The 15,888-nt window shown below is 35.7% G+C and overlaps 1 protein-coding gene across 6 annotated transcripts in view; it reads right to left on the bottom strand.

Moving 5' to 3' along the window:
- ADGRB3 (adhesion G protein-coupled receptor B3) overlaps positions 1–15,888 on the bottom strand; it is a 465,858-nt gene that overhangs the window by 30,624 nt on the left and 419,346 nt on the right. For all 6 annotated transcript variants that reach the window (XM_062608135.1, XM_062608134.1, XM_062608138.1 and 3 more), the window contains 4 exons: positions 10,945–11,095; positions 10,309–10,378; positions 5,388–5,454; positions 3,120–3,205 (listed from right to left, as the gene is read on the bottom strand). In XM_062608135.1, coding sequence (XP_062464119.1) covers positions 3,120–3,205; positions 5,388–5,454; positions 10,309–10,378; positions 10,945–11,095 — 374 coding nt within the window. The remainder of the gene's footprint in view (positions 1–3,119; positions 3,206–5,387; positions 5,455–10,308; positions 10,379–10,944; positions 11,096–15,888) is intronic.

The raw sequence follows: 15,888 nt of genomic DNA, 5'->3' as shown, positions 1-15,888 counted from the left end.
AAGTAAACATAAGCACGTGCTAGGATAGACACACAAAGTGAAATCCCTCTATTCAGACCTGTTAGAAGTCTGTTGTATCCAAACTTGAAAAGGACTATAGGACACTTAAAGGAGGAGTATGAAGTATGCACAATTACAAAACATTAATAGGGAAAGAAACCTCAAAATTTATTCAAGCAGCAAATCAGTGTAGGCGTACTGTATAGTCAGATTTGTACTAGCAATCTGAATGGCCCACTAACATCTGGAGTGATTTTATTCATGCCATATGAAGGTCTGAATACAGGGCTTGAAATGTATGGAATCTCATGAAATAAGTATCAGTTGCTACTGAAAAAAGGGTGACCTGTTTTGCATTTTAATAAAACACAGTACACAAGCATTAAGCTCAAAGCATTTTGTATGGACAATTGTACCTCTGCACCTGTCAGAAGAGTTAAGGGGCAAAACCTGGAATTTAAATTTTCTTTTATATACAGCATGCATTCAACTTCTTGAATTGACTAAATAAGGACTTTTGCTCTTCCTTCTCTTTCTGCTGTCAGAACAAGGAATAACCATAGCTGTGATGTGACAAGGAAGGGTGCTTTACCTATTCCCAGCTGGAAAGTGGTCAACATGGTGTAGGTAGGTAACACTTCAGCTTTTTCCCAGTTATTTCAACGAGCGGAACTCCTTTTTATTGCCAAACCCAGCATTCAAAAGATTCTTAACATACTGCTCAAAACAACATTGAACTCCAGAGGTTTCCATTTTGATAAACCAAATGATGGCTTTCCATGAAAGAAGTGCAGTATATTTTCTATTAAAATGCATTATTTTTTTCCCATAATAAAACAGTGAGAACCATGACTTCGTATAAGGTGGTTGTGTGGTGGAAAAAGAACTCGGTGAATCCACAACAGTTTACATCAGTTAAAGATCTACATTAATGAATGAAATAGAAAAATGGTGAGCTTAGCTAAGCTTGAGGAAAGAAACACTCTCTATCTTTGCTCGGTAATACTTTAACATTATCAGAATAGACTATTCTTCTTATTTCTATAGATCTGTTTTGCATCTTGCAAATTATAATAGAAGTTGATGTGTATATAAACCAAAAATAAACTTTCTGTCTGGGCATATATGTGTGCTACCTCTTATTTTAGGAAAATGATTGAGATACGTGAAAACAACACCTCTTTTTTCCACTTGTTGATTCTCTGTATGCTTATTTAAGGTGGTAAGAGTCATATGGACTTGGTGTATTTTGCCCCATTCACTTCTTTAAATCCCACATAAATGACTCCTACAGCTGAAATTTTGACTGAACTTTTGACAGGTGTGAAGTCCAATGTTTGCCAGAAAGAATTAAGTTGCCTTCCTGAGCATGGCTGGCAAAAGATACTTGAGAAATGGGTGACAATCCCTTTTCTACAAGAGATCAAATGCTGCACCAACTTCTATGCCCCAAAGAATGACTCAATACACATCATATGCCAAGTAGTATCAAGGAATGCTGTTGCCACGCCACCATTAGGGTATATACATGCCTTCCCAGAATAGCTGGATAGAATAATTTATAGCTCGTTATCCATTATTTTAAAATAAAATACCTCTTTGCTAAGTTGTGCAACTAGAAAGCAAGTTATTTGTTTCATCAGGAAAGTATAATATAAGCAAATAGATTTTTACACACTACAATTGAGTAGCTGAAGGAAAAAAAAAAAAAGTTAAATCTAAGCTTGGATATCCTTAGAAAATGTACAAAGCCAAGTCTGTGGCTGCTCCAACTCTTAAAATCACTGGCATTAGACCAAATGTGAATTTGAAGTTGTGATTCCTAAGTTATTACTTTTCTTGTAATACTTTGAGTAGATTTATAATATTCTAGATTTCATTAGTGTTAACAGTGTTGGTGGAGCAATGTAGACAAAGTTCAGAAATTAATGTTTTTTTTAATGAAAAAGAAGGAAAAGAGAAGAAACAAAATGAAAGGTTTCAGTACGTATTTGTCAAAATGGTGGTGAAAGAGCTGAAAACCTGAAAGATTTAACCAAATTAATATTAAATGCAAATCACACCAGCTGAAGTACTGATCATAAATTTGCTCATCTAACCAATGAATTGAACTTATTAGGAATGCTGCTGTTAGGGAAATCGTAAAGTAATTCAAAGTGAAGCTGTAATAAATTTACCCATAGCAGTAATACTCAGTACAATGAAGATGTCATTGCTTATCCTAATTAGAAATGCAGATATTGGTGTTTTTATACTACAAACTGGCCCAAAAGACAATACTAGAACATGTAGCTGCAAAAAAAATTACTCAAAATTTAAATATATTCGCATATGTGCTAAGAAGGTGAGGATACATTCGTGAAATATTTTTCTGTGATATGGAATGAATCTAGGTTTGCTGCTGCATTTCTTCATATCACTGTAATCCACTGAAAAGCATTTTCTGATACCATCACTGTCACAACCCTTTCTTCTCATGATAACAAACAGAATTTGAATGTTAATGTAAGTAATCAATAACACAGAATTTCCACTTACTCTTTTTCTTTTTTAGCTTTAAAACATGAGGTTTTTTTACTTTGAAATTCTACTACACTAATTGAGAAAATACCTCTACGTAGATACGAATGTAAGAACAACGGCAAATTCTTTGCATAGTCAGAATGGCAGAATAACATTGACCTCAGTAAGGAATATACTGTTGTAAAACATATTTTTTAACAGTTTACACTAATGAGTAACATTTCCCACCACAATAATTACATTTGACAGCTAGACAAAATAATTAGTTCCTCCAGTACACACAGTTCATAAAACTCTTCTTAACTGCAGCTTTACACGTATGACAGTTTTTTGAAACCTTCACTCAGACTTCTTAGATCTTCATTCTTGTTAACTTAATACTGTTGTACTTGTGTTTTATTATCTTTAGTGTGTTTAGTTGCATTCTCTCAGGATAATGCAACAGCAGCTTTTGCAATGAATGGAATCTGTTAGACACACTGTTACACAGATATAAAAGTTCAAAGCACAATCAAAAGCACTTTTGGTGAATATCCATAATTAAAAATTGGTGATACAATTTTAATATGCCTTAAAATAATCTGTTTTTTGCTTACCCCGCTCTGTGTTTAAGCTTTTTATCTAGGATTCCATCTCTGGAAACAAGTTTATTAAATACCAAAATGCCAATCACCATGTTGACCTGTAAAACAGAAAACAAACCGTTTTTTCAAGGCCTAAAAGAAAATGGTTTATCCTGTTTCTTCAGAAAAAGGCACTTACAGGCTTGCAAAATGCCCCCTGCTACATATCCAAGTGTTCCTTCAGAAATTGTGTAACACCATCCCTGAGCACAACAAATGCCATATTCTCAAATGAGTAACAAATACACACACTGCAACAGGTTTGTTTTTGAATCTTGAATTATGCCTTATATATATCAAGTTACACATGTACATGTCTGCTATCCACAAGCTTAAGTAATGTATCTTTAATGTTGCCTCAGTTTTAATTGCAACTGTATATCCTGCTCAAAGAAAACCAGTGCATTTGAGCTGTGCACACAGGGAAGAGCTGGTCAGAACACATGATGACTGTGACCATGTTCCTTTTTAAGCATTTATGGACCATGTGGGTGTTTCCACTTATGCAAAACCAGCCTGTGGTTTTCCATATCTATCTTCCCTCCATTAGTCACTACCTATGCTATTGACCAATGTGGGTCCTGAGCCTTGTTGCACTGTAGTTTCCTTTCTTTCTTTTTTTTTTTCTTGTGGACAAGATGAATGCTGGGCTAAGTCTGTTTAGCTCCATTAAAGCAAATGTCCTGATCACACACATGGGTTGAAGACCTAACTTAAAAGAAAAAAAAGCAAGTGTTCCAGAAGTCAGACTTTGGCACTTACTGGACATAGCAACGGCATTTAATGGACAACTTAATGACTGTTATTATCCATTTGTATTACTGAGCTGAACTCTACGAACCTGTCTCTGCATAACCATGCAAAGAGGTCATACCAAGTTTTGAACCCATTAAATAAATATCCCTTTTCTTTTCCTTTTTTTTTTTTTATTAGCAAAGGGTAGTCTTCCTTTCAAACAGATTTTTCAATACCTGTGCCAAAATACCTGATTGTTGCCAGTCTGTCCTGCCAACTCTTTTCCAGCTTTTCTTATCCTCACTTTATTTTCAGCTGATGTTATATAATTCTTTTGCTTTGTACACTTAGGCTTAAGTGGTTGCATGGAACAGCTCCTTCCACAGCTACCAGCTAATAGTAGGGCAAAATGCAACTGTGAGCTTCAAATGTCTCTGAACAAAGCTTGCCAATTACACAGAGAACATACAGTTCCATGTGAAAATGATGACTGGCTTTTTTGTAAACATCTTTGGCTCCTCTATCATGACAGGGACTGTGAGTTGTACAAAAGGATCCTGGCTTGACTCCAGGCAATGATGAGACAAACTCTATGGGAGTAGTAAACATCCATTTCAGGAAAATTTATGTAGCTAAATGCCTGTATCTGTGATGACTCCTAGGACCTATTCCCTTTTGCAAGGGAAAATCAGAACTAAGTGGTGATAGAGCTATCCTAGTATAAAAGTGGTGGAGTGAAAAGAATTAGATTCAAAATCTGTAAGGGAAAAATGCCAAACAAATTATTGTAAAAAATCCATATGAAGACTGCAGAGCAGATGACTGGTAGCTGATGGCACATGTAGAATGCAATTCATCTTAGCCTGAAGTAGGCACCTGAAATACTTCTGATGGTTTGAGCACTAAGAGTGCATATTTTTCTCTACTGACAATGAAATATGGCTGGTATAACTAGCTTACATGCAGAAATCTACATTGCAGATGTCTACAATTAGGCAAAGTGAATCCTACACCTAAATGCATTTCTAGAGATGTGGAAGATTAATACACAAATTAATAACATTTCGAAGCTATGACGATGTTTTCTTTCCCTTCAAAAGCAGGAGCCATGAAGAACTTGCTGGCTGGTTCCACTCCTTCTGTTGCTTTTGCTGGCGCAGTGATACACTGTCAAGCAGCACTCTATCAAGACTGCCACTGAACTTCACAAGGCAGTGACAATTGCATAGATGCTACTGGTAATAACTAACTGATGCGTGTTTTCTGTGCCACTAATCAGCACATTACTCTTTCACAGCTTATTGCACAAACATGGAGAGATAACTGGCATAAAGAAGTGATATAGTTAAAAGAATCATGCATTTAAAATACTGAAGGTATGTTTAAATGTGCTGATCTTAGTATTTACAGCAAAAGATAATGCTACTGTATAGCTAAACTTTTCTTAATTTAAATAGCACATTCCACATTTCATATGAAAATACTGGAAATTATATTAATGTTTACCAAGACAACAGCAGCTGCAGGTCCAACGAAAGCATAAAGTAGCCCTCCTTCAAGAGACAGCCAGCAGCTGGAAAGAACATTAGAGAAGAACTAACACAAATTACAAATAAGTATAATGCATTGCCAAGAAAGCATTAGTAACTACTACAGCATAAGATTCTTGGTGCATGTTCAATCCTACTTTTTGGGATTCATATGCGCACACACACAAAAAAATTACTTTGTTGAGATGATGATGTAGAAAGTTGAAAATTATTTCCATTACCAACTGCTAATGTTTCAAAAGTTTTAATATGAATTATACATATAATGAAATGCCTAAAATGTATTAAGAGCACAATAGAAAATAAGTTTGTAAATCTCTGTTGAATTTCCTCTAACCATGTATGATGAGATAACTGAACAGCACTTGCCAGGTAGGTATCTAGAAACATTTTCAGCTTACAGTATCTGAGAATACTATACTTAAAGCAATGAAAGCTCAAGTACCTATAACATAGAACTTCAGAAAAAAACAGGCTTCTACAGATATTCTCATGTATCCTTTAGTAATTGCAATTAGAACGATGTCTTACAGACAATATTCCCATTAAAGAAAAATCATATAGGATCTAACTGTTCTGTATTCTCTGGAATATTTTGCAAACAGTGTCAATGTATATTTTAAACCATCTGAAAACTGTATTTTCTTGTGATCTACTAATCTTGCAGTTTGTCATATTGCATCAGGGCTTTCACTGAAAAACCATCAGATTTCCAAACAGAGCTCTTACAGAATCAAATGCTAAATATTTGATACACCATGATGTAAAGCTTTCCATATCTGCAAAAGATCAGGAGCTTCAGACACTGAAGTAAATGCAGCTGTGCTATTTTCCCAGTGATTACACATTCAAAGAACTGCATGTTTATTTGAATGCATGGTCACACCTACATATAAGAAAGCTCAAGTATATGCATTCAAATAATTTACTTGGATCTCGCTTGCAGAAACATTCACATCAGAATTATACAAATCTTATTTTCCAGTACTGTTTTTTATACTTTTGAAAACCAAAGAAATTAAATGCAAGCACATCATAATATTAATGGCCTGTTAGGGCTGGAATTCTGACTGCAAAGAATAGAAGTGTTTCCCATTGCACTGAAGCCATGTGAAATCTGCCACAGGGAAACAACTGCATCTGTGCTCAACTCTGGAATGATGAATTGATGCAAATAATTCATATCTTCTTCACTGTTAAAAAGGTAACACAGGTCAGGCTATCCTACAACCTACCTCAAAAACCAGCTACAGCAGTAATGCTCAATGTATTTTGTAATGTCAAAGAAAAATGCTTTCAATATTTCCTGCAATTTTTCTTGCTATTTTTCCAAAAGCCAGGTTATTTATTGTGAGCTTCTGAGAGGGGGAAATCTATTCACAGAGCATTTCCCTACGAGTATAAACTTTTAAACCTAATGAAGATGACCACTCTGTGTAAATAATTCATGTAATAAATGTTTACTGGGAGACAGAAATATCAGTTCATAAAAATTGTTGATGTTTTGTATTTGTAACATAATTTCAGTTACCTGTGCTGAATAAGGGGTCAGTAAGTTAGCTGCTTGGTTTGTTTTTTTTGTTGTGTTTTTTGTTGTTGTTGGTGGTGGGTTTTTTTTAATAAAAGCAGTTTCTACCACAAAAAATCTTTAAGACCAGGGGAGAATTGTTCATTTCTTTTCCCATGGCCTCAATAAAATGGCTGTTAAAAAGAGTGGCTTCCATGTAGAGGCAGAGCTGTGAAAAAATGTAGTTTTCCTATTTTATTTACACAATCTGAGTTTTCAACAATCTGGATTTTCAACAACGTGTAATGTTATTATTGCAATGTATTCAATATCTGCTAGTTGAAGACTCTGAAATGTGCTTTTTCCTAATCTTTTTCTGTTGAAGACTTTCTGAAGACAGATTCTCAGGTGCCTTCTTATATAGTAAGTAAATTGTCAAAGTTTTACTTTTTTTCTTCTTCTTTTTCTTTGCTCTAATAGCAATTTTTCTTATCCTTCATGGTTGTTTTTATTTTATTTTCCTGTTCTTTCTTCTTTCTCCCTGATCCCCACACAGCAAAAAGCCATATAAATTGATGAGTGTTGAAAGCATCCACTGGTGGTTTTATGGGACCAAGTTACACGGTCATAAAATTCTGCTGAGTGATGAAGTATCTGCAGACTTGCTCCTGTATCCTGAGATTCTGCAAGTTGTTTGATGCTCTTCAGTAGATCGGTTCCTTCTCTTATAAGAACATGACTATGTCAGAATTTTATTTTTTGCTGGTGTAATGAATTCCTGTACGTTATCTTCATTGCTTATTAATATATAGCACTTTCTGCAAATGCGAGTCTGTCACACAGGTTTATTAACTATAACTTATAGTAGTGGTGCTTTCATACCTGCTGTCTGAAGAGAGGTAGCAACAATATTTATTAGACTCACAGAGATACTTGGAAAAAAAAAAACTTTCAGATGCATGAATCTTTTTCAGATATCCTGAAATATATAAAAACTTATCACTGTCATTTTTTTACCGTTTTTATGAAAGCCCCTTCAGCTTCTGTATATATATCAGTACAAGTGACTGTGTGAAATATATGTATTTTTAAATGTACAGTTATATAATTGTTTAATGATTAGGGCTAGATAAAGATAAAAAGACAGAAAGATAAAGACAGAGATCAGAGACTGTTTATTACAGAACTGGTTTGAGTGTGAACAATTTATGTCACCCCCATCAGTCATACATATACTGTATGAAACTAAGATCTGCTTTGAAGATCCTTGGGCCTTCTCCCTTTTTCTCAAGCGCTTCATGTGTAGGACTATGGGATTGGAATAAATTCCTTCATTTTCACTCTTAATTTCCTCCATTTGAAAGCATCATTTTCAAAAATAGTATCTTACAAACCAGGAATAATTTGCAACAGGACCCATTTCTGATGACAGCACGTGTGCAATTGGTTGCAGCCAAACAGGCCAAATATAGCTTAAGCAGTTAAAAACCTCAAACAAGTGCTTTAGTTAAGGGAGAATGAGCAGGACAGGAGCTCTGCTTTTATACTGCCCAATGGTTATTATGCGGCATAATTCTTTGCTGCCGCCTGGAGTGGGACAGCACATCAACTGCTAATGGAGGAAGAATCTCCCTTTCCCCCATTCCCTGTTTTCCTTATACAATTCAAATGTCAAATGCCAAGAAAACGTATTTGCAAACAAGATGAGAAAGCTGCATTATGGTTCTGTTTGTCCCTTGTACACTTTCTTTTACACTGTGTCAGCTGAATTTGAATCCCGGGAGATGAGCTGTTATACGTACAGAGGCCTGCTCTATTTTACTTTCCAGGTTACCCTTAATGAAAGATTTGTTGCTTGTCTGAATATTTCAGTATATCCTCTTTTAAAAATGTATTCAACCCAGAAAGGAAGTAGGAAGCAAAACTAAGTAAAGCAAGTAGTCATACATGAATAATTTTAGTAGAGTAAATGCAATGGGATTAATCCTTCAAAGCACAGAGCTACATTCCCAGTGGGGTCTGGATACTGTAATCTTGTGATTTGTAATTCTCACAGCCTAAATGGTTCTCCAGTCCTGGTTCAGGGACTAAATAATTAAAAAGCCAGCAGCATGAGCACATATTAGCTAGAAAAAATGTTCAGGACGAGCAGATCCTCAATATAATTCCCAAAAGACAGCTAAGACCACTGTTTCACTAATGATTGCCAGCTATACATGCAAGTTAAACACGTCAATTAGGTAATCCAGTCCTCATTAAAAAAATGCAATATGTATGCTGTCACAATTTAAAACTAAAGAGCTCAGTGGTTAGAATATTCAGGAGGCGATTCAATTTTGAATCCTTACCCATCCAGAGCTGGAGTGAGGGCTTGAAGCCTCCCTCACCATGTGCCAAGACTGGGGGACACAGGGTAGAGAGGGGGAATCCTGATCTCACTGAGTGATGATACTAAGGAGAATAATTAAATATTCATTGAAGCAAAGACTTGACCTAACTCATCCACATCTCTGATGAATGCCCTCATTACCAGGCTACAGAGTCATATTTCCTCTCTTTCTGTACAGATGCATACTTAATTTCTTAAGCAACGTGAGGAGAGCTCCAAGCAGGAGAACTGAAGGAAACACATTTTTGCATACATAACTCTGTGCTTGAAGTGCTCTGCTGGCAGGAAGGAAGCTCAGCCCAAGCTCCTTCAGCAGAAGACAACCAAAGGGAGCCTCATTGAGGAGTGAATTTTCCAGAGTCCTAAATGTGCACTGGAACCAGTCGGGTAACTAAACAGTAACTGTATAAATAAAGTGTAAATGAAATACACCAATCTCTTCCTCGCTGCCCTTCAAATACAGCCCAGTCCAGGAAATAGGCTGGATCAGGCACTCTGGGAGAGAGGGGATGGATGGCAGAGCTATTTTGAGATTTCTGCAGGGCTTTGGCTCCAAGCAGTTCAGGGGCACTGAAGCTGAGGTATGTGCTTGGTGGGCAGAAACCTGGGTGCCAAAGAGACTCTTGCCAATTCAGTTTTAGTCACGTTTAGGTGCTGGCAAAAGGTAGGCTCAATATTTAACATCTCTTTGGTAAATGTATTTAAATGTCAGGTGTCTAAGTGGACCAAATCCTCACTGTTTCTAAATGCCTTGCTCCTGCAAAACCTTGCAAGAAATCCAGGATCCCTGGTGCTTTGATGAGCTCAGTGAAGGCTGGCATATATCTTTTTCTCTGCTCTTCTGTGGAGCACTCAGTGACTCTTAAGACAGTTCCAAGAGTGACTGGATACCTGTAGGGCCTTTAGACTATTCTATGTAATTCCTGATGGGTATGACAATCTTGTTAATTAAGAACAATTTATAATTTCAGATTGACTTACTAGTGGGCTGTTCCATATCCTTTTGTCTTGGTAAAGCCTATTGATATTGCAACCACTAATGCTGGTAAACCTGAAAAAAACCCAAACAAAACAGTAATAACCATTAAATGCTAAGCAAAATACGCCTGGACAAAAATGACAGGGCACGCTAATGCAAAATGGCCAATTTTCCATGGAACGAATCATTTAATGGAGCACAGTTCTATTGCAGGGTTTGTTTTCCTGAAGCACTGGCAGGAAGAAGGGCACTGTTTTCTACCTACGGTATACCGCTTTGATGTAGCTAAAGTACTGGTACATTTGACAGGTCTTAAAGTGAACTAGGAAGAGGCTTCATGAATATTCAGTGAATGCTTTTTCTTGTTTTATTTTGATTTTTTGATATTACACCACTTTGCTAAAAAACTAAATTTTTGGTCAACATAGTTATATATATAAAAAATAAAGCTAAAACACATGCCAGCATAACTTGAGCTTGAGGTAAGGTGGAAAGGGTCCTAACCTAGTTTTGTTTTCAGCAACATGCTGTCTACTATCTTTTGGGTTCACTAAAAAATATTATGATATTCTTGACATTGTTGCTGCATTAAAGCTTTCATCCCAATGATTCTGAGGGAATTAATTTTATGGACTTACCCCATCCAAGGCACAAGAAACGTTTCCTTATGAGCCGTGTCCTAATTTTCCCAGTAACAGCCATATATGACTGCCACGCTTCTGTCAAAACCCAACAGAATGAAGCTAAGAAGAAGAAGTGTAAAAATGCGGTTGTTGTGGTGCAGATGCCCTGCAGGGAGCAAAGAGAAACTCATGCTGAATACTTAGGGACACTCATTTCTCATTTCAATTCAAAGAGTTGTCATATTCTATCATCTTGACCTTTATCCTTAGCATCAACTCCCCCTTCATGATGTGGTGGCCACAAAGAGAGAGAGAAAGAAAAAAAGATGCTGATGGGGATTAAGCAGAAGAGGTTTTGACTGTGTGCTGGGCAGGGACAAAGAATGCAAAATAAAATATGACACCAGATTTTTCTCTGCACGTTTACTTTGACCAGGGATCATCATAAAGCTATTGTGGTAAGCAAGTTACAAAGTTACTAATTCTAAAATCTCACAGAGCTGAACACAGAAAATATGGGAATACAAATGCTCTTAATTGCCAGTTATATTTTTTTTCCTTCCACGCCAAAAGATCCTGACTGTAAATCTGGATTTTAGAGAATATATGAAGTTTGATTTATTTTATTTTTACATTTAAATCTTATAGAACATTAGCCTATTGGAATATGCTGCCTGAGATGTTTTCAGTTAGGTTTAATATCAGAACCTTAACAATTACCCTGGATATCGTTTTTATGGGTGTCATTCCTTTGTCATCTGAAAAGTATTTTGAGCTCGTGCATTTGGCTTTCTTTTGTCACTGTAGCCTTTAATTAAACTTGAATTATATAAATTATATTCAAAATTTATAAGCTACAATATAAGCTTATATAAATGAGCGTTTTGGTGTAAATGATGATCTACCCTCTACTGTGTTGCTTAAAATACCAGTTGCAGGCTCCCGGGCTCCCGGGCTGCAAAATGCAGTATGCATTGTACTCCAGAACCAAAACCACAGCAGTAATTTTGAGAATAACCTAATCACAACTTATCCCTATCACAATTCTAAGAGTCAAAATCACATTAAGGTAAAAAAACAAAACAAAACAAAAAAAAACAACAACAAAATAAACCCATACAGCCAATATTAAAATTTAAGAACGTAGTTGTGTAAAGTAGACATCTAATAGGTATCTTCCACACACATAATAAAAGGGTAGTATTTTTTTTTACTCAGATCCCAGTTCAGCAAATTATTTAGGAAGAAAATTATATATATATATATATATTCTAATTATATATATATATCCTAATATATTTTATATATATCATAATTATATATAGATGCTCACATATATACATTGTTGAATCAAGGCTGGATTATCCAGAAATCTGGGAGGAATATGTCCCTAAAGTATGTGGATTCATAAATTCACTCCTGTATGTGACTGATAGCTGTATTTCCTGGATATGAAAAATACTTATTTAAAAGGAAAGCTATGCAGCGAACTACACAATAAATATAATAGAAAATATAGAAATGCCCTTTTATTTGCTAGCTGGCTCATATGTTATGAATTCCCACTATGCGAGTTTAATTTGCTTTCCTATCAATGTTTCTGCAAAAGCAAGCATGTCTTGTAGAAACAAGAATTTTACAATAAAATAACTTTTGAGAAATAATACAGAATCTTTTAAGGAGAAAATGCATAGATAAAACACAGTATTATCCTGGAAAAAAAAAAAAAAAGGAAAACAAAAGTGAATTTTCCTTATAAATACTGCAAATACAAACAAATCCTGATATTTTTGGTGAAAACATTGCTAACTTTTGGCTGACTGAGTATAGACTGTAGGATTTAGTTCATAATTTATTCCCTGTATTGAAAGAAAGATAGATGATGATAATCTGAGACAAATGTGAGAGATGAGAGATGTGACATGTCTGAGACATGGCTGTTGTGGAAGAAAGAACTGTGATAAAAATATTAATGGTCATTTTGATCACAAAATGAGAAGACAGAAGCAAGTTTTATTAGAAGTGACCTATGTTTTAGCTAAAATATATGACTGCTGATTATAACTATTCTAAATGGCAGACAGGGCTTCTCAGTGAACACAAATGATAAGTCCGTATCACTATACAACAGCATACTTTCATCATATGCCATCAGAAAGATGCAAATCAGCCTCAAAGTATCAGCTAGCAACCACTGTGGGATCATGACAGAATCATGTGAAGACAGTGCTTGAAATGAAGTCAGTCACTCCTTCCCCAGCCAGAGAAGCAGTCATGGCAAATGAAAGTTTCCTATCCCAGGTATAGCCATGGGCTAAGTACAGCTGAACAATATCTCCCATAGAAATCTGCTTTTATGCAATTCTGTATTCTTCCCTTCGATGAATGAACAATGTGGTTTTTTTTTTGTCTGGGAAAACGCTGTATCTGGGAAGTCTATTTCTAAATAGGAACAAAAATTTATTTTCACCAAAAGCTGTTATTAAATGGGGCATTTAGTATCTCTAGCCAGGGAGACATAATTTTTGCAAGAACTTTATTAGAATATTTTTCTTTCTCACCAGGCCATGGACTACTCCAGTCTGTCCTTCTCCATTTCCACTTCTGTGTTGCCAAGGGACCACCACATCCCCTTGCCTTGATGCACATGCAGCAGCATCACTAAAACTTTGGGTCCTATTACTCAGAGAAAGCTGCAGTGTGTCAACCTGTCTGCACCAACAGTGGTACAAATCTTCCCCATTGCTTTAGGAGAAGGTGTTCCTTTTTTTTTCTAATTCTAAATTATTAAAACATAATGAATTAATTACCTGTGGCAAGCATCTGTCAATTTGCAACAAATGAATTTTAACAACCTAATTTATTCATTATTTCTTCAAGCTTCTGAAATTAACTCAACTGAGTTACTCTAACCTCCTCTTCCTCCCATTGTGTTATTCTCAGTTCCCCATATTTAATTCTAATTACAAGTAGGGAAAGGGAGCTTTTCTGTCTGCAGTATGCATAATTTCATGAGCTTTAATTGAGTACAAGTGTAGCTTTCATTGAATACAAACGTTTTGCTACCTTGAATATCTAAGTAAGACCATTCATCCCTTTTTAATAAACAATATACTACTGAAAGCAAGAGCACACATCAGGTATCAAATTATTTTCTTCTTTCATTCTTGTCATAATGAAGCTGCAAATGAGAGTACTGAAGCATAGCTGAGAAATGTAAAGAACAGTGGAAATTCAAATCTACTTAACCTAGTGATTAATGTTTTTAATGTCTAAACGATATAGAGAACATTTGTCCATTTGCATGACCTACAAAATGTAGGTCATAAATGAAATCTCAAAATAAAAATTACAAAAGGTAGGCCATAAATGAAATCTCAAAATAAAAATTTATCACTGTTTTTGGAACATCTGGTTGTTGGTTGCATTTTTTAAGTAAAACTGATTTTTTTTTTTAATAATTAATGAAAGTTACTGTATATACAAACCTTCCTTGCATTTGCATGGTAGAATCTGTCTATGCTTGCAACAGTAAAAGCATCCTTTACACACTGGCATGTGATTCATGCTGTTGAATTGATAGTGAATTCCTTGGCACAGTACTGACATGGGCCAAAAAATGCTCTCCTGTCCCAGGCCATGCACAGATTGAAAGACAGCTTGGGCCAGGAACCCTGCCTTATGGTCAGCCTGCATACAACTGTCCTCCTGTGCTGGTTGTAATGGATGCGAGCCATGTTGTGCTAATTTGCCTCAGGGCTATAGAAATATATGTGGCTCTTTTAGGTTACTGGTCAGGATAGAGGCAAGTAGTCCAGCTGGATAATTCATAATACGCTCAGCTATTGCTAACATATGAGACATTCTGTGCTGCTTACAGGATTCTCTGGAGATTGTCAGTGCAATGCACAGGTTTGTAATGTGCTAACTCAGAATTGCTTTCTTGGTGGCATGCCTACTCTAAATTGAAAAGCCTGAAAAAAAAGGAGGACAGTTTTTATACAGTTATGCTCACACTCATTTTAGTCTTCCTCCTCGTTTGGATTGTTATTGCTAGGTTATATTCAAGCAAATGAGTTCAGCACAGCAATACCATGGAACAGGTTACTCAGAAGCAATTTAATTTCTTTGACTGTAAAATGTGGCAAGAGAAGCTGTGAACATGTATATTTTTCTGGGCAGGCAGGAAATGAAGGAATAGAATCCTCTAATCATTTACAGGATTAATTCAAAAGCCAGTAGAAAGTCTTCTATTAATTTAAGTGGGCTTTATATTAAGTGTTATAGATACAGAAAAAGGGATGAAAGGTGCATGAGCCGAGGCTTGGGACTTTTCTTCTTATCCTAAGTGTTTTAAATGTTTACAAAGTGTTGAATATTTTTCTGATAAGTGAATATGGCCTACTTCACATTATCAGTTTATTCTGTTGGCTTTGATGTTAAACCCTTTAAACAAGATAAACGTCAAACCTGTCAGGACAAAATAACCTACGTCCTCACATGAATGTGTTGTGAAGTTTATGAAGCTCAGAACAGCAGTTTTTTTGGGCAGACATAAATGAAAATAAGAAGTGCTTTGCAACTCTGAAGCATAAAATCAATTTAAATACAAATTTTTCAACTTCCTGACTAATTGATTTCAGATTGCTCTCACAGTGTTGTAATAGTGATGTTTCACTGTGCCAGCTACCAGTCTTCCCTTGTTCTCTTATTTTCCTTGTATTTGTTGTTGTTTTGTTGTTTTTTTTTGGTTTGTGGTTTTTTTTTGGGGGGGGTGTTGGATTTTGGGGTTCGTTTTGTTTTGTTTTCCTGAAAAATCAGTCGTTTTGGGTATAAAGTGGTCATGCTCAGTTCAGGTGAAAAAAGGAGAAATCACTGGCATGCTTTCTTAAAACAACTTCTTTATTACTGAGCTATTGAGGAATGTCAATTAAAAAATTAAGTTGAAGGTGATGTTAT

Source organism: Pezoporus occidentalis, unplaced genomic scaffold, assembly GCF_034315485.1.
Source record: "Pezoporus occidentalis ecotype Australia unplaced genomic scaffold, CSIRO_AGI_Poc_V1 ctg13, whole genome shotgun sequence".
Classification (NCBI taxonomy): Eukaryota; Metazoa; Chordata; class Aves; order Psittaciformes; family Psittacidae; genus Pezoporus; species Pezoporus occidentalis.
Note: the sequence above shows the minus strand (reverse complement) of the source record. Positions and strands in the feature narration are given on the sequence as shown.